General features: G+C 40.0%; 1 protein-coding gene across 2 annotated transcripts in view; it reads right to left on the reverse strand.

Moving 5' to 3' along the window:
• Positions 1-2,453: 2,453 nt before the first annotated feature.
• The window catches only part of CERS6 (ceramide synthase 6), a 135,679-nt gene continuing 110,717 nt past the window's right edge, over positions 2,454-27,415 (reverse strand). Inside the window, exons 9-11 of one of the 2 annotated variants that reach the window (XM_074873301.1) lie at positions 11,634-11,790; positions 10,595-10,618; positions 2,454-7,718 (exon numbers count right to left, since the gene is read on the reverse strand). In XM_074873301.1, the coding sequence (XP_074729402.1) occupies positions 7,557-7,718; positions 10,595-10,618; positions 11,634-11,790 (343 nt within the window). In that variant the 3' untranslated portion in view covers positions 2,454-7,556. The remainder of the gene's footprint in view (positions 7,719-10,594; positions 10,619-11,633; positions 11,791-27,415) is intronic. The other variant, XM_074873302.1, reaches the window with a different exon arrangement.

Consider the following 27,415-nt stretch of genomic DNA (forward strand, 5'->3'; position numbering starts at 1 on the left):
TTGGAAAGAGTGAAAAATAAGCTGCATAGTATTTTCTAAGGAGGGGACCTTACACTTGGAAATGTTTAAAAGAGGTACAATGGTGTTTCTCAGATGTTTAGGAAAAGGTATTAATTTGGGAATATAAACATATGTTGCCAGCAAGTAGCTTTAAAAAGTACATTATCTCTTCATCTAATTAGTGAACTATAGCACTAACATTACAAGTTGGTCATGCTGCTCTTACAGATAAACACTACAATACTCAACTATCTTGTAATACTTATTTTATATTGCACTTTCTAGCAACTAAAAGCTAACGGTTCTGAGTCACATCTAAACAACTACATTTGAAAGTCAGAACCTTACAAACACCTCAGTGTTGCACACAACTCTGCATTTAAGCAGTCCCTCTACAATGGCTTGGCAGACTCAGGGCTGAAAAAGACAGGTATGAAACACTTACCTCAAGTGTGCTTTATCCTACAGCAATAAAGTCGCCTTCTAAGGTAAAGCCAGAAGGCATGCGAGCCTTATCCCTGCTCCCTGCTTCGCTGCACAGCAGAGAGGCCTCCTGTGGGCACTGCTGTTGTCTTCGACTGGCAGAGCTCTGCAGTTAGGCCTGGCATGGCATGTGCCTTAGGCATGCCATTATTCTGCCTAGTTATTATTCTATTCATTTGCTTTGCACAAATAGGTTTTGGATAATTAACTTTTCACAGAGCTGCGATCTCTGGATTTTACAGTCCAGGAGAGAGGGCAGTCACCGGTGAGAAGTCAGGATACTCAAGTTTGCCCAGCGTGCATTCCAGCTTCATACCTATTACACATACCAGCATTCATTTGGTATCACTGATACTTTTTAATCTTGAGTGTGTTCGCATTTTAAAATTCCCCAGCATGGGAACTCTGTGGAAAACAGACTATGATGACCACATGACAACCATCCTGTATTCTTCCATTACTGAGCACAAATTGGCATCCTGCTCTGTGAAATCCACTTAAGAAGGTAACCCACTGACAAGGGTAGACAGTGTAAATTTGCAGAGCCGGGACTAATGGCATGGAGCGGGAATCCCTCCATACAGGCTCCCAGCCTCTGTCCATCACAGCATGATGAGCTACTGTGGCAATTTGCCCATTCGGCAGTTACACATTTGGATTCCTTCCACTCACCTTCTGTACCACAGGAGACTGTGTCTCCACCTTTTAGCTCTTCTAAATCAGCACAGACCTCCTTTCTTCTTCTGAGAACCACTGTGCTTCTTGTATAGAGGGACCTTTACAGACTTAAAGAAGACCTAAAGGCAGTATGTCAAAAAATTCTTGCTCTTTTCACATTATCCTGAGCCATTTTCTGTACACAGTGGCTCTCCCTTGTGTGGTATATGCTGAGGGGTATATGTGGAATAGGAAGCAAAAGACATTAGAAATACAACTGGACAAATTTTCACATAATTAAATCTCTTCATAAATCTCTTCAATGAACAAGAATTTAAATGCTGTATTAAATTCAAGATTCTCTCTATATATTATCATGGAGACATAAAAACAACTACAATAATTAGTTGTTTAAACACAATGCAAATCCCCAGGTTTACTTCTCTTCTGGAGACAATACGTCAACTGATGTGTGGAGTTTCCTATATAATTGGTATTTGTGTTGTGAGAAGTGTTGCCTCAATTTTCTGCTGAAGTTGTAATGTTTTCACGTATCCCATTTCTAAGCACTTCCTCATCATCTTTTAATGCTGTACCAGAGCCTGCCTGACAATGGTATTTTGTAGGCTTTACTTTGGTGAGTGTATGAAAGCAATTCCAGCTCAGTGCATTGCTATACATAGATAACTCCTTGTTTAAAAAAAAAACAAAACCCTTTACCCCTCTTCTTTTCAACAGTAACGAAAAACATAGAATTCTATCATAAATAAACAAGCAGATTTGGTCTGCTCTAACAGTAGAGGCCTGAAGATGCAGCTTCCTTGGCAAAATCAAGAGCTGCAGCTTCTTCTTAGGAGAACCACTGTGCAAGAGTGGCCCTCTTCTCTCACTTCCAGAAGTGTTGCTTTGCTGACTGACAGTTTAGCTCGAAACATCTGAATGAACAACTACTTTTAAGAAACTGACCACCTAGACTGAAAAAACACAGCTTTTCCAAAGTGGGTCCAGCTGGACATTCAGAAATTATTCACATGCAAAATTTTACTTTTTAAATCCTAGCAAAATGTCTTTTTTAACTTAATATTTAATTAAAATAAAAATATCTTAATTTCTATAGAGAGAACTTGTCCTCCTAACGCTTACTGTTACAAATGTTTCATACGAGAAATAACATAAAATACCACAGTGATGAGCTCAGCAAAGACATACACGGATCTGCTCTAAAAGTGCTGGAGCCTGCAGCGTGGATAACAATCTTTGAGCTAAAACAAAGGAAAACATTGCATTTCACAGAAAAGAGAAGAAAACCGACACTACATTCCTAATACTTATGTTTATTATGAAAGTGTCTCCAAATTAAAATAGCCCACAATACTGACTGGCTCCAGAGATTTTATGAGGAATAATTATTTTCCATATTAAAAAAAAACCAAACCAACTGAGTTAAACACAAAGTAACTCCCAAATTTCTACACAACAGCTATACATGAAAGGACTTCTAGCTAGCACATCACCGTGTCTGGGACAGTGGAGTTCCTACACATCACTGCATTTCTGAAAGAGTTGCTCAAGCACAGGATTGTCATGAAAACACAGGCAAAATAGTGTCATCTGCCTCACCCTGACTTGCAACAGGCAGTCAACATGCACAGTACAGTATGAGAGCTTGTGTATAAAAGTTAATCCCAGGACTGCAAGAAGCTGAAGCTCAACAGAAGCCAGAAAATGTGTTTTGTTGCACAGATCATTTTAGGTCATGTAAGACAATCATTTTTGTCTTTTGTCTGACGTGTGATCATTGACATGGCTCCAAAACATCATTTCATAGTATTTCCTTGAGTTTTTTAATTGAAAGAAGTTTTAAAGACTGAGAATTTTGTACAGACACGCTCAAACACTGTGTTTTCATTGCAACTACGATCAGAAATCTTTACAATTTAAAGGTTATACACGTACGCCACTTTTCCAAACTTCCATTAGTGCTTTTTAAAAAGAAAATAAAAAAGAATAAGGTTGTCTTACTGAAGTTCCCATTGGGTCCCTGTTCCAAATCAAAACCAGTCAAAACAAGTAATACAAACTGGTTTTGCTTTATGGTTTAAAGGCAACTGTAGTTTGCAGAACACTGAAATTAGGCCCAGTAGGGTCTACATTATAGGAAGGGTAAAAAGTATTCGATAGCTTCTCTTGCACAAATGTCACAAGAAGTAGACAATAGGAGACATACAAAAATGAGTTGTAGCAAAGAGATTAAAAAAATACCAAAACATCAACTGTAGAAAACCAATGGTAGCCCCTATTTCTCTGAGATACGGAAGGCTGCAGTAATGAGAAGGTGAATGAAACAGGCATTAGGTTTCCTACTAGAATACTCTGCATAAAACACACGCAGTGTCTAAATCAACCAGTGTTGATCATCATTGACGGTTGCTGCAGGGTAACGGCTTTTGCCGTCATGTCCCGTTCAGAACCAGAAAGTGATTTCACCTGAAACAGATATAGATTTAAGACAAGAATCACTTCACTGTAAGCCACACTTTAGTGCATGTACCTGGGTCTCAGAAAAAGGATTTGACATTGGCAATCACACAGAATGGTCACAGGCTGAGACAGGAGCATATGAAACTGTGACACCTGTTCCAATCCTGCCAGAATCATTAAATAAATAACACATAGAAAAAACTACAAAATGGCAACAAGGAAACAACATGGGACACTTTGGTATTTTAGAACTAGCACTACTGAACATTGATCAAGATCCAAAAGATTCCAACGTCCACCCTTGCTGTTTGATCAGATAGTTCTACCGTTTTCTGCAATGTTTTAGTTTTTTATGAAAAAAATGTTCTTTTAATACAAAATATGCCAATATGGGAAACAGTAAACAAAGGGAGACCTGAATCTTATTTTACTATATTCTGGGCTGGCTAGGAAGGGAAGACAAGTTCTTACTATTTACTAATAAACTCTACATATCATTTCCTCATTTTTCTACTTCAACATCTCAACCACTGTGTCATGTACTGTACTATAAAAAGGGAGCATAAAGTTGAAGACAAATAGGTTATAGAGTACAAAGCCTCATTTCTAAAATTACTAAAATGACAATTCTACAAAAGGTATGAATATACAGAACCTTTTAAGATCTCGCATTTACCATGAGCCATGTGAATAATTTCAACTTCCTGGAATATATGCAATTATACTCTAAATACCTGATGGCCTCCAAAAGCACCTTGCAAAGCTCTTCGGCAGAGAAGCAAACAAATTCAAATGAAAAAGGAAATAATTGCATGACATTCTCTCTGCAGAGTGGAAGATGAAGCCAAAATCCATTGGTTAAAGTAAGGAATCAAAACACAGTCACGTATGATCATTAAAACACTTGGTCCTTCCCACTAAAGACAGAAAAAATTGTGTGAATCATTAAAAAACTGTAGCTTGAAAGTTTAGTGACTGTTTCGCACAGTTTAGTGAAGTTTTCAATGCTTCCTTACTCTTATCCCATTTCACCAAATGTGTTATGTAACTCAGCTCACCTATTTTCTAGACATATCTGTATTAAGTTTATTCTAGACTGCTAAGAATGGACTCCAACAAGCCAGGTTTATAGGAGGTAAGTATGTCACTGGGAGTCAGCTGAACCATGGTAACTGTGTATATGCTTTAGTGCATCATAGATGCAACTGACTTTAAACCTCAAAGGAAGAGTTTCAATACAAGTTGCATTATTTAACAGTGGGGATACACTAAGAGCATACATAACCAGCAATGGTAAATCATCTCATCTCAAGGGTTGTAACTTTGACTGTACATCTGAATCAACACTATAGAGCACAGGTGGGGAGGACCAACAGGGACCAGAGGTCTCCTGCCTCTTGTGCAGGGATAGTTATTGGGAACTGCTCTCTGTCCTGGTATCAACAACCTTACAGTACTATTGTATGTTGTCTAAGTTGTGTACGTTGATAGTTCGGAGCAATGTTCTGTCCCCATGTAAGACAAAATATTTTGTCAGAATGCCATTTTTGTAACCATCTTTGCAGAAGGGAAATGGTCCAGTGGATGTAGTAATGAACACCAGAAAAAAGGTGTGTTTAAACTGCTATTCTCAAATTACCATCTTAGCAGGTCAGATTTCAGAAATGATAATGTTCATTCAATATATCCCACAACAGTTTTATTTTAAAATCTTTGTATCATCTTGACAGTAATTACTAAACAACTGCCACTTCAAATACTGTGGATGAGATACTTTCTATTGCAGTAAGTGTATTTTCACATGTGTAACCTGCTCTGCAGATAACTGTATGAAATCAGGGGCACAGGAGACAGATGAGAAAAATTAAGAGTCGGAGAAACTTTAGGGGGAGAAGGAGATTTAAATAAGACTCCCTTGCTCCATCAGATATACTCATGGACATATAAGCTATGCAGCTGCTGAATCACAAGGTTACCTGGCTTTTTCAAAAGATGCTCTGTGGGTAGTAAAACTGACAGCTCTTCTTCCACAATTTACAATTTTTCAGTTTTCTTTATTGTCTACTAAGTGGAGGTACTATTTTCGTTCATGCCATTCCGCCCTTTTAGTACAGTTTTTGCGAACACACAAGGGTCCCTATGGATAATAAAGGTTTCAGAAGTTTTCAAGAGTGACAAACAGGATGAGAGAAATCTCAGTTTTTCAAAAGAAAGAAGCTGCAGCACAACTTTCTTCAGTGGAATCTGTATAAAATAGAGCCTTTAAACATGTTTTATGGCATTGGAAATGATCTATATTTTGCTATTTGCATAGGTGGAAGGAATCAAAGATTTCCTGGCTTAGAGTTCCAGCTGAACACGGCACTCCAATCCCTTTGAATATAGAAGACACACTGTTAACATTTTTTTCCTGGTTTGTTCCTTCTTTTTTTAAACTTTTTTTTTTTTTTTTTTAAATATATATATATATATATATATAACTCTTTGGTCTATAAGCACATTGGTTCTGTGTGCACATACACAATACTGTTGAACAGTAGGTTGCATAGAGTCTGCTACCCAAGAACCTCGCCTACTTTTGGCACTGCCTTCACAAATCACAGAGAAGTGTCTTTCAAGAGCTGTATGATCCTTAGCATCCTACATCAGACTTTGACCAAGAGACTGGAAGAATTGTGTATATAATGTTGAAAAAGATGTTTATTTTGGGTGTTACTTTGTCTTCTTTGGGACACAGTTTGTAAATCTTGAATGAAAAAGGAGTGCAAAATTATTTTAGACACCCTTAATTTTATTTGTAGAGGTCATGAAATACTGCTGAGCCTTCAAAGTTTGCTGTGAATTATGTTAAGTGAATTTTGCTCAAGTTCTCATGCATTTAAAATAAACTACTTGTAGCAATGTATGACATTCTGCATTTTCTCTCTTCACCCTACCAAGAAAGTGGCAGCAATTATAAGAATGATACCTAGACTGAACCATGTATGAGGAAGCAATGAACTTTTCATCTGCTGTTTTTTCCATTACAGGCCTGCTCTCATCCATCTGAATGTGCAAGAACAGTTTCAGGAGTGAGGTCTGGATTCACAATGGTGCACTTGAACAAACACCTTTCAACACGGAATCTCTGCAAAAAGCTAAAAGCTGTAGAGGTCAAAATTTGCAAGGCAAAAAAAAAAAGTGAGAATGAGTTTATCCTAACTGTTGACATCAATGCTTTTGGGTATTTGCACAACAAATCAAGTCTACTTCTAATGCAATTAACCACCAAATTGTATTTTAAATTATGCTAAAATATCCCAAAATTACCACGTTTTTTTCCCTGAATTGCTAATTGACCACATCACCTACTATTTAAAATATCAATCCAGTGTTTTAAAACTTTATGTTGGAGGAACAGCCGCTGTGATTTGATAGGCAATTTTAAAACCAGCACTTTAAAACACAAAGATTGCAAAAATATCTGAAGCAGATCTAGAATCTATAAAGCTATGCTCTATCTTACTGTAAGTAACAAATCAGGCAACTATTATTTATAGCAGACTCAGCAAAAGCAACAGGGATGGACAGAAGAGATCTGAGCACGATGCTCTCCACCACTGAGAATCCCAAGAGATAAAGTTTGAGAAAGGATATTCCCTTTTGTCCAGAAGTTCCCAAAAGAATACAAAATAAATAATATTTCAAAGACAGTACAAGTGAAAATACTGCTCCCATTGTGTCAGTTACATACACATACAGCATGCCTACGTATACAGAATGGTGTGTTGTCTTCATTCACAAACAGGAAATATGGCAGTGCGCTATCAGAATGCTTTGATACTCCTAACTTTTTCTGATGCCAAGATATATGAAGAAACCGCATTCACAACTTATAATTTACTTCCAGTAGCAAACAGTTCATTCTGTTCATGTCTCATGATTGAACTCAAGGATTAATGCTCCTCTGAGCAAGTGCCACCAGTAAGATACCCATTTGTCCCATTGGCACCACTGGTCCCATTAGTGGTGATAGTGCTGTGCAGGGTCTTTGAACGAGGTACTGTTTCTTCCTCATCTGAGCTTGACTCAATGTCACTTCGGTCATCCTTTGTTACCTGTAGAATTTGAAAACGAAGCAAGCAGTAGGTGATTGTAAGGAAACAACTGAGCTTTTTTTGTTCAAGGGAATCAGAGAATTAAAACATTTTTCAATTTGAGCTTTGAAGGCAATCTCAGCTCTGGCACACTTCTCTGCCATTGCCTGCCTGGACTCACTTCAGACACGGGTGACTGTACACACATATACCATGTGCAAAGGCAGAGTGAGAACTTTGCACGGGCACACTGAAGGTAGTATGTCCAAGTGAGTGCACAGACTGAAGTAACCAACAATCCAAGCTCCCAGGTTCAACCTAGCCCAAAGTCTCTCTGCCTTCCTACCACAACTTTACTTCCTGTGCTTCCTTTGGGGTGCTTATCTTTGACCTGATAGTACAAAATATTCAATCCAACTTCCCCCGCTCCCCCCCCCCCCCCCCCCCCCACCTCCCAGCTCATTCTCTAGAGGCCTCATGGCTCCAGGAAACAGTGATATGGGGCTGACAGTAGGAGACAGGAGTACTGGCTGAAACATAACTCACTGCACCAGGTAACTCCAGTCTCTGATTTCAGACAAGTGGTGAGAATGGGGCTTGGAAACTGTGGACATAGTCCACTTCAGTCCCTATCACCGGAACCACAAACGTACTTGAGCAGTTCAACTGTCTGCCCCATCATGCCACTGGAAAGCTGTTTCAGAATCAGACTGACTTTAACTGCTAGAAATTTCCTGCTAATTTCCAGCTGACTTCTTTCCTGACAGTTTATATCCATTTACTGTGTGAATGCTGTTCCTTAGGTTAAGGAGTCCGCTCTCCTCCTTTATAGAGCTCTTTGAAGGTCGTAGAGGAAGATCACTAAATCTGAGAGATAAGTCTCTTCAGAATCCCTGAGGTGAATTTGCTAGTCAGGTGCACCCAAAACAAGTGAAAACATGAGGAAGCCAACAACAGGCAGGTTAAGGAGAACAAACAAAGGCAACAGAAAAGAAAATCCTGCAAATAAAAGGCCCTGCCTGCTGTGTAGGATCATAGGATAACTCTTCAGGTCAAAAGAGACCTCAAGAAGTCTATGCCCAACCTCCTGCTCAAACTAGGGTCAGCTGTGGACTCAGGTAATGTCACCCAGAGCTCTACCCAGTCTGATCTTGAAAATCTCCAGAACTGGTAAGAGTGCATTAGATGAAGTTAAAAAAAGCATCAAAGGAAAGAGGTCTGAATACAGCTTTAAAGATGCAGCTTTCCATGCCTGCTTCTACTCCTGTTTGTATAGCTGAGCCTCCTAATCCATTCAGAATCTATCCATGCTGTTCTGGTTGCTACACTGGGCTATTACAATTGACTTTACTATAGCGAATGGACATAAAGGGGGCAAAACACATGGCAAGTCTTTTCCCCAAAGAAATCAAAACAATTAAAAGAACAGGGTCACTGCATGTAATTTTTTTACTTAACAGTAATCCTCCTCTACTCGAGAAAGCCCTTATGACAATTCGGCTCTCTAAGTCTTGCCTCAGGAACAGCCATTTGCCTCTGGGGCTCCCAGTGTTGCTACCATCCTTGCAATATCATAACATCTGAGTGACACTATTCTGCTTGGGAACAGGGAAAAAAAAGAAACACACAGTTCCCATATACCTCCTAATAAGTAAAATTTTTAATGTCAAGCAAGCCTGGAGTTCTGACACCCATGAAACTGGACTTCAGCTGAAGTGAGAAATTTGATTCCATACTGACACAGCTTCAATTAACAGATTACTTCAGTCTCTTTTATATAAAGGGACTTTTATATTAAAGCTGTTGCAGATATAAAAATACCCTTAGAATTATACTTTTATCAGCCAGAAGAGAATGGGCCCAGCACAGGGTACTGAGTGCCTGTGATCAACATGAGGGCAGGCCAGATGATTGAAAAATTCTGCGTCATCTTAAATTCTCTTAATATATTTAGATTCACTGTCAATTCTTCTGCTAGGGTCCTGCCCCAAAGCCAAACAATCAAAAGAAGATTCTATGCTACAGCCACTTCTGTTAAACATGTGATCCGCTCTCTTTATTTTCAAAACGCAGCAACATACCAGGGTCTTTGCACTTAAAACCTGATAAAAATCCAACACTTCTTGCAATACTTAGTTCTCTTTGTTTATCCCCAAAAGAACCCACTGGAGTAATTTCTACAGAAGTCTGGAAAATACATATGTAGGTTTCTAAAACTCCTAAACATACTAGCGAGTAAGGAATAGATGATCAGGATTAGTTACAAATTTAAGGATAATAAATTGCTTTATCAGCTGAGCTGTTCCAAAGGTGGATACTAGTAATACAAAACCAAAACAATAATTAAGGATGAAGATCTACTGTAAGATATCTGTAATGTGCTGTAAAAAACTGCTTATTTTACTGCAGAAATGAAAAGAACAGGGTTGCAAGTGAAAAAGTAAGTTAAGATCTGAAGGAAGAAGAATCCTCTGTGTATCTCACACATATGCATCTCTAACCTGGTCACTGTCTTACTGCTAGTGTCTAACCCTACTCTCGCACAATCTAAATTTTCTCTTGTGCAATTGTTTGAACTAGAAGGCAAAGAACTTATGCTCTCAAGTCTGCTTCCTGAATGGTGACAGAGCAGCTGCTTATCCTGCTGATATGTGTAAAAAAGTTTGTAACATAATAGTACCCCGATACTACAGATAGAAGTGGGTTTGAATGGCGTTAGGCAATGCATAGGCAAGAAGTAAAAATGGCCTTTAAAGATAGCCTTAATTTAAATACATAAACACAAACAATGGATAAAAATACCACGCAGAAACTACAATTTAAGAAAAAAAAAAAACCCACAAACACCAGTATTGCTCAGAATAAATCTTTTGCATAGTAAATTTAAAGAAACTTACATGCAGGGGGTTCCACTTTCCAGCCTTCCAGCACAGCACAAGGGAAAGGATAAACAAGCAGAGTAAGAAAGAGTATGAAGCACTCTTTGAAGTCACGGGTGTAATTCAGACAGGACAGCTGAGGCTAATAATTGCTAAAAGCAGAGGAGACTGAAGTGTGGCTTCCAGGCAAAATACAGTTCATGAATGCACTGTCTTTCATACATAGCAAGTGGCAGATTCTGGGCTCCATTCAGTGCAAGGCTGAGCTCTCCCATACATTCATAGAAAGCAGTTTTCTGCTGAACAATCCCATTCACTTTGGGGGTGGTCACATGTCTAAAACATCTACTTATGTGCTCTACTCTTGAAGGGCAAAATGCCCTGTACTTTACATGATCTGTAAGTGTTAGTTCTGTCACTTAAATCTGAGTGCCGTATCTGCATGGCAAGTGCAATGGGGCTAGCATTTCTGTGAATTATATCTTTCTGTCAAATGTAACAACAGCAGCAAGACACTAAATTTTATCCCAACGGGTCTTGCTGTGGGAATCCTAGAAAGAAAGTACATAGACCTCTGCAGAACCTCATTAATACCAAAACTCAAAAGAGGTTGTGATTTGTAACTTTGCCACTAGCAAAGGCAGCAGAATTTCAATTTGTATTATTACTACTATCACTACCAGCTGGGAAATGAACACTTTGCTAACAACTACTATAAAGAAGAAAACCAGAACTGGCAGCCCCAAGAAAGCAGTTTGCCTGTTGTTTTTTTTTTAATCCAAATTCCCTAATGCAGTTTGGTTCAGTGTACCAGATTATAAAAAAGAAGTGTGGAAGCACATATAATTACAATCACTATAAAGAGTATATTAATTTATGTGACATTTGTTACGAGGAGTGGAAAAAAATCTCCATGAAAGGAAAGAAGAGTTTACATAAAACAACATGTGTCTTCAGTAACGTGTTACGGATTAGAAAGAAAAAGTAACCAAAAAGTCAGTGACCTTGTATTGATACTGAAAAAGTTAAAATCCTAAACAGAAGCATGCTGTCTTACCTTGCCCTTTGAAACAGCTTTGTAGGCTACCTTTATGATTAGGTAAGACCAAAAACAGTTCAGAATTTGAAGAATCACAAGCAGCACGTTGAAGACCCACAAGGCAGGAAAATTGCCCAGAGCTTCATACAGTTCAAACAATGTTGTGTTTAATATCCTAGAAGAGAAAGGGTCAGAAAAATAGTAACACTTTCCTTAAGCCAACAATCTAAAAGAAGCCCTTTTTAAATCAAGATGACAAGTACTTGATTAGATGTTATCCACACGGATAGTCGGTTCTCAGAGTAATAGTGACTTGGACTGAACCACACAGGTGTCTCCAGAGAGAAACAACATCAAAATGTTGCTCTCAGTGTTTAACTTCATCTTGCAAACACCACATATAGAAAACAAAGATCCTCAGTATTCCTTTCTTCTCTTATAAAGCTGGCAGGTATTGATTGTCTCAAATAACTCCTTCCCTTCTTAGTAACAAAGATTACTTTACTCCATTTTCTTAAATAAAGCTTTTCCATGTCAACTGCCTCTGGTAGGGGTTTGGTGCCCCTGTATTAGCATAGGGTAGGAGCATGTATGAGGACTGTTATGCTACAGTGCTACCCAGTATGTTCTACAAACCATGTTCCCATGCTGTGACAGTGAGCTGCAATCTCTCCCATGTTACACGAGACAGACCTGTACCAAGAGCCAGGCAACATTCCCTAGGTATTCCCATCTGAAGCCCTCTCTCTCAAAGCCAGTGGGTTTGTTTCAGTGTACACAGCTATGGATGTCTTTGCTCTCTTGGTATGAGCAACATCAGTGATGTACTATGTGGAACTGTAAACAGTCTGAGACCGTTCAATTGAAGTGAGACTTCAGCAGAATGTAAAACAATGGCACATGTGTGGCAGGATTCAGCCTCTTCCTGGATTTTCTAAGAATGGGGGTGGGCTTTGGCTGAGTGTCCCAACATAAACTCTTATTTAGTGGAAACCTCAGCACTAGTAGGAATCCAAAGTCAAAATAGTCAGCCAGTCAAGAGGCTTAACCCTGTGTCTTGAACATCCTGGGTGCCGGCACTAACCACTAAGGTACTGGGTAGCTCCAGTGGTCACTTTTTGCACGAAATTCAATTTGCGCACCACTTATGTACAAGCAAGAGTAAGGTTTAGTGGTTACATAAAGGACAGGTGGACAACAGGGATACTTAGGGGTGGCAAGGGGTGGGAGACCTTATTGCAGCCTTTCAATACTTAAAGGGGGCTTATAAGAAAGATGGGGACAAACTTTTTATCAGGGCCTGTTGTGATAGGACAAGGACTAATCGTTTTAAACTGGAAGAGGGTAGATTTAGACTACATGTAAGGAAGAAAAGTTTTTACAGTGAGGGTGGTGAAACACTGGAACAGATTGCCCAGAGAGGTTGTAGATGCCCCATCCCTGGAAACATTCAAGGTCAGGTTGGATGGGGTCTGAGCAACCTAATATACTTGAAGATGTCCCTGTTCGTTGCAGGGGGGGGTTGGACTAGATGACCTTTAAAGGTCCCTTCCAACCCAAATCATTCCATAATTCTATGATTCTATGAAATTTGGGCAGTTCTAGACATTTGAACCAAGTTTTTGAGAATCAACATTTCAGATGCAGGCAGTAACAGTGATGTTACAATATGACTTCTGAAGCTTTGTGAATACAGTACTAATTATTCTGCCCAAATACTCTGCCATAGCAGACGATTTCAGCAAACAGCCTGAGAGCAGAGAGTGGACAACAGACAGTAGAAACAATGGCATTTTTGGAAACAAATAATGATCTATGAATGCCTGTTAATTGGGGGGGGGGGGGGGGGGGGAAGCAATATAAGGGTTTGTCAACCTCCATTCATTTTCCCTGCTGGTGTAAAAAATCATTAAAGAGTGCATTTGCCTTATGTTATTTTTCTTTTTCTCAATTAACTATCATCCGCTAGCCACTAGATGGCACATTTAATCAAGCAAAGGACTGCACAGCTCTTGGACTGTACCAGCTTTGTCTGAAGGCAGAAGACAACTGAGGTCCTGTAAGAGCTGCAGAACAGCACAAGGTCTCATTTGGAAAGTTAGAGATACTGGGCTCAGCTGTTTAATAAGCAATCACATTTGCCACAATCCTTTCCAACAACATAAAAGTCGGCTCAAACAGTATTAATAAAAAGAATGTACAGTCAGCAAACCCAGAATACAACATTTAGTGGTAATGATTTATGTGTATAAACAGCATTGGTCAAAAATCAACTAGTGGTTTCTAATACACTGGCCTTAATACTGCAGGGCATTTCATGATAAATTTTCTACCTTTTTAGTTTTGCCTTCTTACACTAAACTGCACGTTTGCTTCATATTTATTGAGAAGTGGATGTTTTATAACTTTATTATACAGCTGTGGTTTTGCACTGTCTTCTGTTTATGAAGTGAACATCAGAAAAAGAAACTGTTTTCCAGTTTGCAAAAACCCCGTCATATTATTGCTTCTGTCAGCTAAAATTCTTCAGTCTCAGCTTTAGTAGCTCTACACGGCACAGCAATACTCCATTTTATAATTCAAGGAGATGCTCTCATGCATATCAAAACACAGATGTAGTCAGCACTGTTTTACTTCATCAGTAGTTATTTCCATTCTAACCACTATACCAAATTCAAATTTGAAATCAACAACTCATATATGTAAATCTACCATTGTTTACATCCAACTGTCTTTTTTTTTTTATGTCTGTACTTTCATATGCTCCAGAATTGTAAATGCAGTTTCTACAGGCTTCTGTTTATATTTTCATTCACTGGACCAAATTCACCTCTGGGGACTTCCACAGGGATCAAGTCAAAAAAGCAGCATTAGAGATGCAGATGGTCCACTTGCCAAAATCCAAAATATCAGGAAGACAGCAAGGCCAAAAAGAGTGCTTCTGGTTCCAAAAGCAGTTTCACCGTGCAAATGAGTCATCCACTGTGTATTAGATATAGGAAATAAGCCTTCATTGAAAAAGCAGACCTCTTTCTAACCTGCTGTGTCTGGCAAACTGAGGACAGGACTAGAACAGTCCTTTAAAGCTGCATAAAGGATCTCACTAATTGCTCAGCAATGCTAAGAGGGGTCAGTGACCTGATGTGTAGGCTAGGTGTGCAGATGAAGCTAAGGCTATGCCTAAGCACATAGGGCTGAGCAGAAGCTGAATGAAAAATACAGAAAACTACAGAAAAAATGGAGGAAAGCAAATAAACTTTCTTAGAATATATCAATTATTTCACATCAAAAGTCTAAAAGGGGGGGGGGAATCTTAAAAGGTTTAGTGGGCAGAATACAAATTCTACTTGTAGACACTGAGGAAGGGAGAGAGTGAAGAAAGGTTAGACAGATGTTCACCATTTCTACTGCTGAAAGGATTCAATAGAAGCATTTTAACCAACTACACAAGGAACAGGGACTGGAAAAAGCAGCATGAGAATGGGTTACATCAAGAAGAAAGTGCCTATAGGATACATATGAAAATATATCTTAGGTTCAAATACTCAAAAAGGCATTCTGGCACTTAAATCTGCAAACATGCTTCCTGGAATTTTTCAAAGCTCTCCGGTGGTTAAATCCCAGCTTTTCATAGTGAATGGTGGAAACTTTGATTCTTGGCTATCTGACTTGAAACAGCTGGACTTGATCTCACAGGGAGAAACTACTTTAAGCTGCAAGTGCTCTACCTCTCTGAAAACTTTGGACAGCATTTCTGAGGTCTCTGCAATTTGAAACAAAATGTTAACTTCTGTTTTTGAAAACAGGTTCTAGACTGTAGCAATTTTTCTGAGGCCCTGAAAGATTTTGATAGCTGGACAAAAGAACACAATCTCATGGAAGGGATTCTTCTCTTCTTAAATGCATCCCAAGCAGGGTTGTGCACCTGGCAGTGTGAAGCTCTCAGTTTAGCATCTTGAATTAAATAATGTGGCTGATGAAGGCAAATGAAAACAAATTCACCACTTAAGATCCAATCCACTCTTAGAGAAATCTGTGGTAGACTTTCAGGAATGCTGCCACAATATCTGAGCCACTGGGAGAGGTAATTCTGTACTTACTGCTCTAACTGAACACTCAGAATAAAAATAATACATTTTCAACAACTACTAAACAATCAGTTGCAGCACATCAACAATAACACAGTTTTTTCCTCTGATGTCTAGCTCTCTATCTAGCCAATGAAGTAGTACTTGGGAGGCTATTGGCAACAGGCACATACACTGATTCAGGTAAGATTACACTCCCTCCCCTCAACTCAGTGGGCACAAGTCCAGGCTCTTGGATAACAGTTACTAATTCCTGGCAAGTTGATCACTTGTCTTGTCCCAGGGATGGAAGAAGAAAAGGGAGATGAAGGAAGAGAGATAAAGAAAGAGCAGGATGGGTGGAAGAGTAAAATGCTTATTTACATTTGTCTGAGAACTGGCAAAAATGTGCTGTGTTTGCTTCTGAAAGGATCCTGAAGGCAATGAAAGGAGGTTAGAAAGAAGGCCAGGTGGAAAGAGTAGGCATTCTTCCAGACAGGCAGGAAATTAATGATAAACTCTGCAGAGTGAAGCACAGCAGGGTGATGGGCACTATTATCACATCCAATGGGAGCAGAAACTGTGCAGCTGAAATGAGTGCTACTGCAAGTTGCCTTAACTTCTGCAGCATTGGCCAGTGACCAACATACAGTGTGTGCAACATCCTGAATGAAAGGCATGTTGTTACTACAGTGCAATAGCCAGAAGTCTCAAAGTATAGCCAAGGACAGCAAAACATGGTACCAGCTTGTCTAAATAATTAGGAATAAATGTCTTTATCTCCTTTACCAAGTGTATATTAGACAACAGTATTCTATGTTGGAACATAACCAGCTGCACTGGGACATCCTTTAATACTGCATTCATTACAGAGCTAATAGATAATTACCTCTAGGTGGGCATTAATGAAATTCAGATCTTATTTAGTGCAAGTAATCCGACGATACTACTGCCAGCAATGCTTCAAAGTTTCTGCTTTTTTGATTTTTTCCTTTAAAAAATAAACAATTGCACTTACTTCTGCCCCAAAACATAGTAGTTTATTCTCCATTAAGCACAGTAAAAAGTGACCCAAGACCAGAGAACAAAGAGTCAAGAGTCCTAAATTCTGGATTTAGCTGTTCTATTAACTTATTGTATGATCAAAAGAATTTTCAAATTTCTTTACATAGTTTACTTTTCGTTTAAGATAGGCACAAGCTGTGGCCTCATAAAGATGCTGGGAGAATTAATTCATTAGCTTGTTTATAAAACACCATGGACTACTTGCTTAAAAGATGCCATAAAACTGACAGATAAAAAAATAATCACTGAGATTCACAGATAAATGAAGATGCAGTGGAGTGTGAAAGCACACATATGTGTACATGTTGATCAGCCATAGGATGATAAATCAGCTACATTTCATCAGTAGTCAAGATTTATCTCTGGGATTTAGACCTTGACTGAAATCTAATACAACTTCATATCCCAGGCTGTCCTACTTATCATGACAAAGCTAAGCTGACTTTACACAACAAGTGACCTGACACACAGATGTTTCTGCATGAGACTTCAGATGAGTTACCCAACTTTTCACCTGAGAAGGGTATGAAATGATATGCAAAATAGTCATTAAATTGAAGAAACTTTTGTCTACACCACTTGCATGTCCTGGAGCCCTCAAGCTGCAGCACAGCTAAATATTTAATTATAGCAAATCCAGTACATAAAGGGCTGTACTGCCAACTTGTTCCTCTTTGAGTTTCAGCTCGGCCAGCTGCTGTGTCTCTATCACTGTTCTGCTCTGAACAGATGCTCTTGGTTCTTGCTGAGTGGAAAAACAAGCTGGTTTCCCTTTTCAGATCCTGCTGTCTCTTAGGTTTTCAGTCCCCCAGAGTAGGATTTATGCTACTAATCAGTGCATGGCAAATATGAGGGGAACAGCAGAGACCCACTGTGAACTGAGAAGAGTCAGATGAACCAGTCACTCATACAGCATCAATGAAACAGGAAAGGAAGGATGGGGTGAGAGAGAGATGATCTTTCAACAGCATCTCAGACTGATTCCTCAGATTTCTTGGTTGGTGATACCCTTTACCCTCTTCTTTTAGACAGTAAGTTGATGAAAGATCTCTGCAAAATGCAGCAACAGAAGGAATATAAACTCTTGAGTCAGTATTCAGAGCAACATTAAATCCACACTTCAATTTTATCAGTGAGCTGAGCACCACGTGGAGTTCTGCTCACCCATACTAGCCCAACATCACAGGATTTCCTGACATGGTGCTAATACAAGCTTAGCTGCTGTAGAGATGGGTGGCTCCTGTCCTAATACTAATCATGAACAATACCTCTTTGCAGAACTCACAGCACTGCCACTGAGACTGTGTTATTTTAAGCCCAGCATAGATCAACAGGATTTCCAATTACTTAACTAAAATGATGGAACAGGCAGGAAATTATTCATGTTTGATGTACTGTAGAAGAGACCATTCTGATCAAGCTGTCACTGTCCTGGGTTCAGCTGTGCTTTTCTCTTCCCTCAATTCCTCCTCATCAACAGTTATTGCCCATTAACTGATTTTGCAGCCACTGATATGAATAATAGTATTTCCACTCTTGTGGATAGAAAAAACCAAGAATACAAAGTCAGAGACACCTTCACAATCCAAGCTCAAATCTCAGGAGAGTCTTTCAATAGACATTAGGATATGGAGAGAATTCAAATTTCCTAGCAGAATGTAATTATACTCAGCAAAATGTTATATCAGTAATGTGTTCTGGCAAAAGGCTTGTGTAAAGGCTTCTGATCATAATACACTGGCACAGAGAAACTACGTTATGCTAAGAATGACACTTCCAAATCCGAAAATCTCCAGGCTCACATAAAACTTTTATATGAGCAACAGAGAATACATATCAAGATCCATTTTCCTGGATTTCATGTTATTCTCCAAATAGGAAAGGTATTTCTTGTAAACTATAGGAGGCCAGTTTCCAATCTTTGCAAAACAAGGTATCAGAGAACAAAAAAGCCTTCCCCATGCCTCCTTCTGTTGACAAAAACAAGTGCAGTACCTCTGCTCAAGGAATATTCACACCGCCTCGTGTTTAGCTATGTCACAGTAGACATTTTAGGGGAAAAAGACTACCCAAACTTTCTGTAAACACAGGAACTAAACAGAACAAGTTCAAAAGCCCACAAAACATCGCAGAACAGCTGCAGCCAGTTCTCTGCCAGGTACCCAATGTCTTTCAGGTGGCTTACATACCATCAATAGCAGGAGTACCACACTTTGGTCTAGTCCTGAGAACATGGCCCTAAAGTAATGGAATAATTTTAAAATCCATAAAAATCACACAGCTTAAGGAAGTGTGGTGGCACAGTGTCTGCCAAGGACTCACGTTTCAAACAAATGACTCAAATATTAATGGCCCAGTTGTGGAAGAAATGCCAAAAGATGTGGATGGGGAGGGAAAAAACCCACCACCAAAAACCCAATCAACTGTACCTTTGCCCCCACAAGCATCATAAGAATTTTCTCCACACCAAAGTCTGGGAAATCAGCCTTAAACAGTTTTCAGTTTAATCTAATTTTCTTAATAATAATCTCTACTTTCATAGCTATTATGGGTCAGACTCTGCCATCATGCAACACTGACGAAAACAACAGAACGTGCTCACTTACAAGGGTGCTGGGTTCATCTCCAAAGTGTTTAGCCACGACCTCCTCCTAGCTGAGCATTAATGAGACCTGAGCTGCATCACAGCTGTTGATAATGGCATTCAAAAGCCACGTACTAGTTCAAGCTGGTTAGTTAACTATCATACTCCCATGCTTTTGTACAGGTATGATTTTTATGTCCCACATACATCAGCAGCTCACAGTGAACCAATAGCATTGTTCTGCTTTTATATCGACTCTGTAGCACCACAAAATATGCTTCACTAACAGCAAACCCTGGTGCTACAGATACAGCCTCTAAGAGAAAAAGGGTTGAGAAGAGGCAGAATGTTTGCACATGCTCCAATTACCCACAGCCACCTAGACTGTCAGCACTCATATGGCCTGTCTGTGGTACTACCATATTAGCACAGCTCTCCCCTTCACAGAATGGGCAATACTTAAAGATGTACTTTCAGGCAAAGTTTCTGCGCATCCCTCTCTTTTAGGAAAAAAAAAAGATCAAACTGCAAATTCCCATGGTCAGCCTCTATTTTTCTCCCCTCCTTCCTGCAAGTGATGCAACTTCAGAGGAGACTTGGAGAACTTCAGCTGACTACAGAGCAGCTTACACGGGAAGCTGACTACCATGGTGGAAAGCAGCCCTCAGTTCAGCCTCTTCAGGTCATCCATACTCTCCAGTCACCATGCCTTGTTGAGCTTATTTAGAAGTGGCTAACGTGTCTGGCCACAAGAAAAACACCAATGCTGCTTCCCTTCCCCTGAGACATTCACACTCATCAGAATAATTCTGAGCAAAGTAAGTGCCACAGCACAGGTTTCTGTCCTGTTTCCAATCAGAACACAAGTTTTAGAAAGGACATATTTAATAATAAAAGGAGAAAAGTTAGAACACTGACTGAACAGCCTATCCTTGACAACAGAAAGCATTATTGCTGCCAAAGGGTACAGTCTGTAGAAACTAAAAGTGAGGATACAAATCAGCTTTGGAAATCTGATGAAATCCTTTTTCATATAATTTTTTCCTGTTGTGATCACATGAAAATCTTAAAAATGAAAATACTGAGCAAATGCCACTTCTTGTTATTTACACTGCAAACCCACAATGGTGAATGACACCTGTAACCTTTCCATTTCTTATAGCTTCCCTGCAAATAGCTTGATCAGTATTAACCCAGCACTGCAAAGACTTCAGCTTTGCTTCATGTAGACTCAGAGGCCTGAGTTCACAAACACTGTAAACAATTTGAGGAAATAAAATAACCAGGCATTAGAAAGGACAACATCAGGTAATGCTTTGTCAAAAGCAGATGGGATGACAACATTATATATGCTCTGCTAAAGAGCTAAGACAAGAGTTGTGAGTAAATTTATGGAGACTTAGTTAATAAAACCTTCTTAATCCATAAATGGAAGTTTATGAGTTCTTCAAATATACTGTAGTTAGCTTGCCAAAAACTTTAAATGTTCTTGATAAACTGATGGGTTATAAATTGCCTTCTGAAATTACAAACAGCCTGAAATATAAGCACATTAGGTAATTTTTGTTAGTTCTACAGCATCCACTCTGTGACAGCATAAATAACATCAGCAATCAAGTATCAAAATCATAATTTATTGCTTCAGTATCTGCTACCCACAAACAACTTCTATTGTACTCTGGTTTAGACAATATTCTGAGCAAAATGAGCTTGAAAAAGTGTCAGAAGAGATTTATTTTCTTTTAAAAAAGTAAGTTATTTTACTCTAGAACAATCAGAGATGTTAATCCAGCTCTATACATAATACTAGCCAGGCTAGAAATGTTGTCATTGACTTCAGGATCCAGTGAGAGTAACTAAAACCATCACAGAACACTGTGTTCATTCAGAGTCTGGACAAGGTCTGGGCAGCTGGAATTTATCTGGCTACCTAAATTCTTTCCATGGCATGTAACTGACCAAAATTCTTGCTTTAACTAATGCCTATGTATTGCTTTAATGTAGTAGGATGCTTTTTAAGGGTAGGTTTGAGCTTTGTTTTACCAATATGTTCAGAGGAATGAAGCAGGGTGACTCTGCTGGGGTCCACATGCTGCCTTCCCACAATACACATGCTCCAAGGGCCAAACAGGACAAAATGTGCCAGGAAAGAAAACCAGATGACGACTCAACTTCCCTGCATGCTAAGAGCTGCACAAAACCAGTCAATATCAGCTAGAAAAAGAACAAAGCTAGGAAAAAGAGGTTCAGCAAATTTTTGCAGCAGCTGCTTCTCATGGGGGCTCTGCGCTACCCTATTCATGACTCAAGCTGCAATTTTGTCCAGAGAGGAGCTGATTCCAGAATAAAAGAAATGAGAGAACAGTGCAAACTGGCAATAGGATCACTATCTGGAGACCCAGTGTATGTATTAACAGCATGGCTATATCCCATGTTGTTGTTCAACCAGTGATGAAACTCGGGAAGAGCTACTCAGCCAGCCATGCAGAGATAAGAGAAAGACTGGTAATAAGTAACCAGGGTTCATTACAGCACACCATGGTGGACAGAAGTTAATTTTAACTCAATGAGGATCACGCCATGCTTGCCTGGTTCATGCAGATACTCATTGCCATGAAAAGTCAATTAGAAATCAGCCATGAGCCAGACTGTATGTACTCTCATGAGCTTTAAAAGGGAAAGAATAACAAGGAATGAAGTTGTTCTTCTGAGGACTAGCAGACCCATGCTTATATAGGATATGTTGGCATAAAATCCCATTTAGCAACTGTACATTGCAGCTGATGAGGAGACATGCACCTGAAACAGCTTTGAGTTTTAACAATAAGAATTATTTTTGCCATCTTTTTTTTGACAGAACCTTTCCAAACAGACTCACAAATGGAAGATTCAGTTAAGACTATGTACCAACATTAAACAAGACCATTCCAACTAACCAAAGTGGTTGACTGTCTTCACAGTTTTTAACGTGGTACAGTAATCCAGGCACTGACAGTGTCTGAAGAGATCAAGGACAGGAAGGCACTACAGGAGAATTTGGGGGACAGCACATGCAGAACATGACCTGTGTTCTTTATAATCAGCTTAAATCAGGCTTTCATTTACATTTGTACAGTTAAGCCACTATTTTATATTTGTCAGTGCGTATATGTAATATGTGCATGCTGAGACCTCACAGGTTGCATGAATGCCAATGCTGTTTCCCTGCTTCCTCACCTTTTGACAGCAGTACTTGTCAGCAACACTTCCCTGAAACCCACTGTGTTCTACCTCTCATACAATGTAATTGATTATAAAAATAATCAAAAGTAATGAAAAACAACTGCATACTAGTACTAGACAGAGCAACCTGAAAGAACCTGAATTTACCCAGCTTGGTGTCTTCACGCGGTAAACATCACCCTAGCTTTCCTGGGAGCCTTCTCCTTTCAAACGCAAAAATTACACCTTTAACCGCAGTTACCTTAAGCTATCTTTTAAGATGATGAACATGTTTAGTAACCTTGTATCTCCCTCCACGCTGACTACTCTTCCTCCACTGAAGCTCTTGGAAACACCCTGATTCAATGGTCACTCCATGAAACTAGTTTCATATACCAAACTCTTCACAGCATTAGGAGATTTATTCAAACTGCCCTGTCAAAAAAAGTGTGTATTCCAGAAGAATAAGCAAAGCAAGTGAGTACTCTTGGGTGTCCTGTACAGCCCAGACTTGGGGAGTTTCACAGTTCTCACAACATGAACTCTGCAGCTGGCAATGAGCTAAGACTGGAAAATGTAGTGCAACATCTTCTTCACTCAGGTCTCCTGGAATAGAAGATGTCTGTTTGTCCTCCATATACCTCAAAAAATGATTAATAAATATTACGACCCCCCAGAGTTTCCATGCTGGATATTGAAAGAAAAACAAAACAACAGCAAAAAGCAAACCATTCCTTTATCAACAGAGACAAGACTATGTCCATGTAACTACAGCAAAAACAAGCATTTGAGGCCTGGGGAAGATGAATCGCAAGGCTTACTGAAATAAAGACTTGATGTAACTACTTTGCACAGCTTGATTAGACTAGCCAAGGGCTCACATAATTTGTATCAATTCTTTGGTCTGAGATTGCTTTCATTCTCCCTGCACTCCTGTATCACCTGAGAAGGCATCATGTTCCCCCTGACTCATGGAGAGTTGTGTTTTATGTTGTAATTTGCTAGAACAGTGATTATGCGCAAGTGGGAGAATTTCACAAGCAAAATGTCTTGTCAGTGAAAATAGCAGCTTTACTCCTACATTCACTTAGCAGCAGGAGGCTGAAAGTGTCCTGGGGTTTTTGAATTATTGCTGAAATGAACTCCAGATGCCTGCAGAAAGACTGCTAAATATATACCTAATTGCCAGTTTCTTTTGCCTTAGCCCTGCTGCTAAACAACAGCTGAATTCTTTATTAGCACCTTTATGCAAAATTAAATGGCACTTGTGCAAAGCTGGAGCACAACAGCATGGCAGTGCTTCATAAGCAACGTCTCTGGAAGCCTGTCTTGGGTATTCACCTTCCTGTGTGGGGGAAGTTTTCTTATAAATTACAGTCTTCCTTTTACATTACATGCACACCAATTTTATACCTCTCAGTTTTTATGCTAGAAAAATTTGCATATTTATGTAATATTAATCAGGCACCAAATTTTGCTATTTTGAATATTCAGCAAAGAAGAGCAAAACTATGCTTCCTGGCCTGCTGCCACTCCAATGACTCATCTTTGCTGACATGCAAGCTAATGGGAGTGAAGATTTAGAGTTGCCGTTTCATAGAGAAAAAGGATTTGGAAGACATCACAGGTCCCATGCTCCATCTCTGCTAACCCTGACTCCCACACGCAATGCCCACAGTACAGCTGAGAATTATGAAACCGCCTCCGGGCTCTGTGATTATAGGTGTATGTAAGGGTAACCATTAGGAGTACATACATGAATGCTTTGGTCTGGAAATAGGATGGTCTTAAAAATCAAATATCATATACATCACACTGAACTACTTGCATATTCAAACAAATAAATATGTTCTTTTGCTGATTAAGGGAGAGGAGAGGCAGAGGGATTGCCAGTGTAACCACTCCATCTTGACACAGGAGCACACAGCACACTGTCGACCGCTGCATTCCCATAATACACAATCCCCCTGCCTTCATGAGTCTATGCTGATATTTTCCATCCCAGCAGCAAACCTCACCCACAGCTGTAACCTGCTGCCCTCATCAGCCCAATATTCCATACCAAGGGAGCCAACATCAACAACAGAAGCTACTGTGCAGCTCTCTTCCCTTTCCCTCTTTCCCAGACCTACTGGCTTTGATTTTTACCCTGCTTTAAGCTCACTGGGCCAGTGATACTCTATAATACAGGATTCAGACAAAGTTCAATCTAAAGTGGCATGGAAGTGCTGCTGTCACCTAACGTATACAGGAATGAAAGGGCACATCCAGAACACAGCACAAAATGCCACAGCTGTAAAGCAGGGCTCAAGTTTTGACACTTGCTAGATAACTTATCACTGTGCTGGTAATCTCTTCTGGGACTCTGACAGTCAGACAGCATGAGGTGTGTATTAGCGACATTTACACAGACTTCAGCTCTATGATGCCTGATTCCCACTAGCCATGTCAATCTTTAATTTATAATTTGCCTAGTCCTAGCAAGGGCTTCCTGCACAGTGTGACACTTGGCTGCAACACTTCACAGAAATCACTGGAGACAATGTGAACCTCTGGTTTCTGAGCTTCAGTTCCAGTTATAAACACACAGTGTTATTTTAAACACTTCAGGTTGAAAAGTGTGGACATTCCAAAACTTGACTACCATAGTAAGGATGTAAAGGATGAGAAAATCTGGACCTTGCTATTTTCAGATGTCTCAAGAGAAAAAAGCATATTGGGCAGCTGCTTCTAGTTAAATGTGTGAAGACTAATGACCTCCTTCAAAACCATGCACTCTGGACAAGATTAATCTGCTCTTTGTTGACTGTTCAGCAAAGCAAGCACATAGCAGTGATCTGGTAAAGTTTGTGTTTGAAGAACAAAAAATTTCAAGTCAGCACTGCTTTCTTTGTCATTTCAAATAATAGAGGGAGGTTTAAATGCTGGAATCACAGCTGAACACATAAGGCAGCTCACAGAATCACAGAATGGCTAAGGTTGGAAAGGACCTCTGGACGTTATCCTGTTCAATTGCTCTGCTTAACTTGGTCACCTGTAGCAGGCTGCCCAGGACCATGTCCAGACAGTTCTTGAGTATCTCTAAGGATGGAGACTCCACAACCTTGCTGGGCAACCTGTGCCAGTGCTCCGTCACCCTCACAGTGAAAAAGTGTTTCCTTATGTTCAGATGGAACCTCCTGTGTTTCAGTTCGTGTTCACGGCCTCTGGTCCTGGCACTGGGCACCACTGAAAGGCTGGCTTAGTCTTCTTTACACTTTCCCTTCATATATTTGTATATATTGACAATATCCATCCTGATTCCATTTTCTATGCTAAACAGTCCCATCTGTCTCAGCCTTTCCTCAGCTGAGAGGTGCTCCAGTCCCTTAATCAATCGTAGTGATTCTTTGCTGGACTGTATCTCTCTGGTATCTCACCTGCCCAGAACTGGACACAGTACTGCAGGTGTGGCCTCACCAGTGCTGAGTAGAGGGGAAGGATCACCTTCCTCAACCTGCTGGCAACACGCCTCCTAATACAGCCCAGGATACCATTATCCTTCTTTGCCGCAAGGGCACATTACTGGCTCATGTTCAACTTGGTGTCCACTGGGACCCCCAGTTCCTTTTATGCAAAGCTGCTTTCCAGCCGGTCAGCCCCCAGCATACACTGGTGCAGGGCTTCGCACTTCCTTTGCTGAACTTCCCGAGGTTCCTGTCGGCCCATTTCTCCAGCCTGTTGAGGTTCCTTCCTTCTGGATGGCTGCACAGCCCTCTGGTGTATCAGCCGCTCCTCCCAGGTTGGAACGTGAGCAAACATGCTGAGGGTGCACTCTGCCCCATCATCCAGATCATCAGTGAAGGTGTTGAATAGGACTGGACTCAGCATTGACCTCTGGGGTACACTGCTAGTTACTGGCCCCCAACTAGACTTCAGACCACTGATCACTACCCTCTGGGTCTGCCTGCTCAGCCAGTTTTCAATCCACCTCACTGTTTGCTCATCTAGCCCATAAGTTATCAGCTTCTCTCTCAGGATCTTCTGGGAAGCAGTGTCGAAAGCCTTACTGACGTCAAGGCAGACTATATCCATTGCTCTCTCCTCATTTACCAAGCCAGTCATTTCACCATAGAAGGTTATCAGGTTGGTCAAGTACCACTTCCGCTTTGCCTTCCCCTTTGTGAACTCATCCAGTTGTCATCTGACTGAGCTTTCCCTGTAGCAGTCTAGTGGCAGAACTGCACTGATGGAATTGGGTCGTCCCTCCATTTCTCAATATAAAACAGAATGCAACAGGCAGATGAAATCCTATGAACAGGACTGCCACCATTTTTCCTATCTGAGATCATGCAAGTAGAAAAACTAGTTTACTTCATTTACAGAAATTCAGTGAATGGCCAAGTTAGCTTCAAGAAAGAACTGAGGAGAGGGAAGCAAAGCTGTTGAAGAAACAAATAATTGCTCCTTAGAAAAAATAACAAGCATTTTCAAACATGCAGTTTGTGTGTCTATCCATTTGCTCCTTTTGTCATGGTCCTTCACCAACTCACAGCACAGTAGGGACCACGCATTGTCACATTATCTTTGCAGCCATTAAATGCTAAATGAGACTTCTACATTGGACTGTTAAGCAGAGCTGGTGCCACAGCTTCTTAGGGGCACCTTGGTCTATCCTGTTTGCATTAACAAAACACCAAAGAGATACCATTATAGAGGATTTGAAAGGAAACTGTGGCAGAGAGGTTGATATTGGCATCTGTAAATCCTCTGCATGCTTAAATAAGGAGCTTGGTGGTAATCTCTCTAAATAAAACTCTGCAAAGGGTAACATTTCTGGCATTCTTGGTGCTTCCCAAAACCCAAACTGTCACTGTTAACTTCTGATGCAATGACAGGCTCCT

Source organism: Strix uralensis, chromosome 6 (assembly GCF_047716275.1).
Source record: "Strix uralensis isolate ZFMK-TIS-50842 chromosome 6, bStrUra1, whole genome shotgun sequence".
In the NCBI taxonomy this organism is placed as follows: domain Eukaryota; kingdom Metazoa; phylum Chordata; class Aves; order Strigiformes; family Strigidae; genus Strix; species Strix uralensis.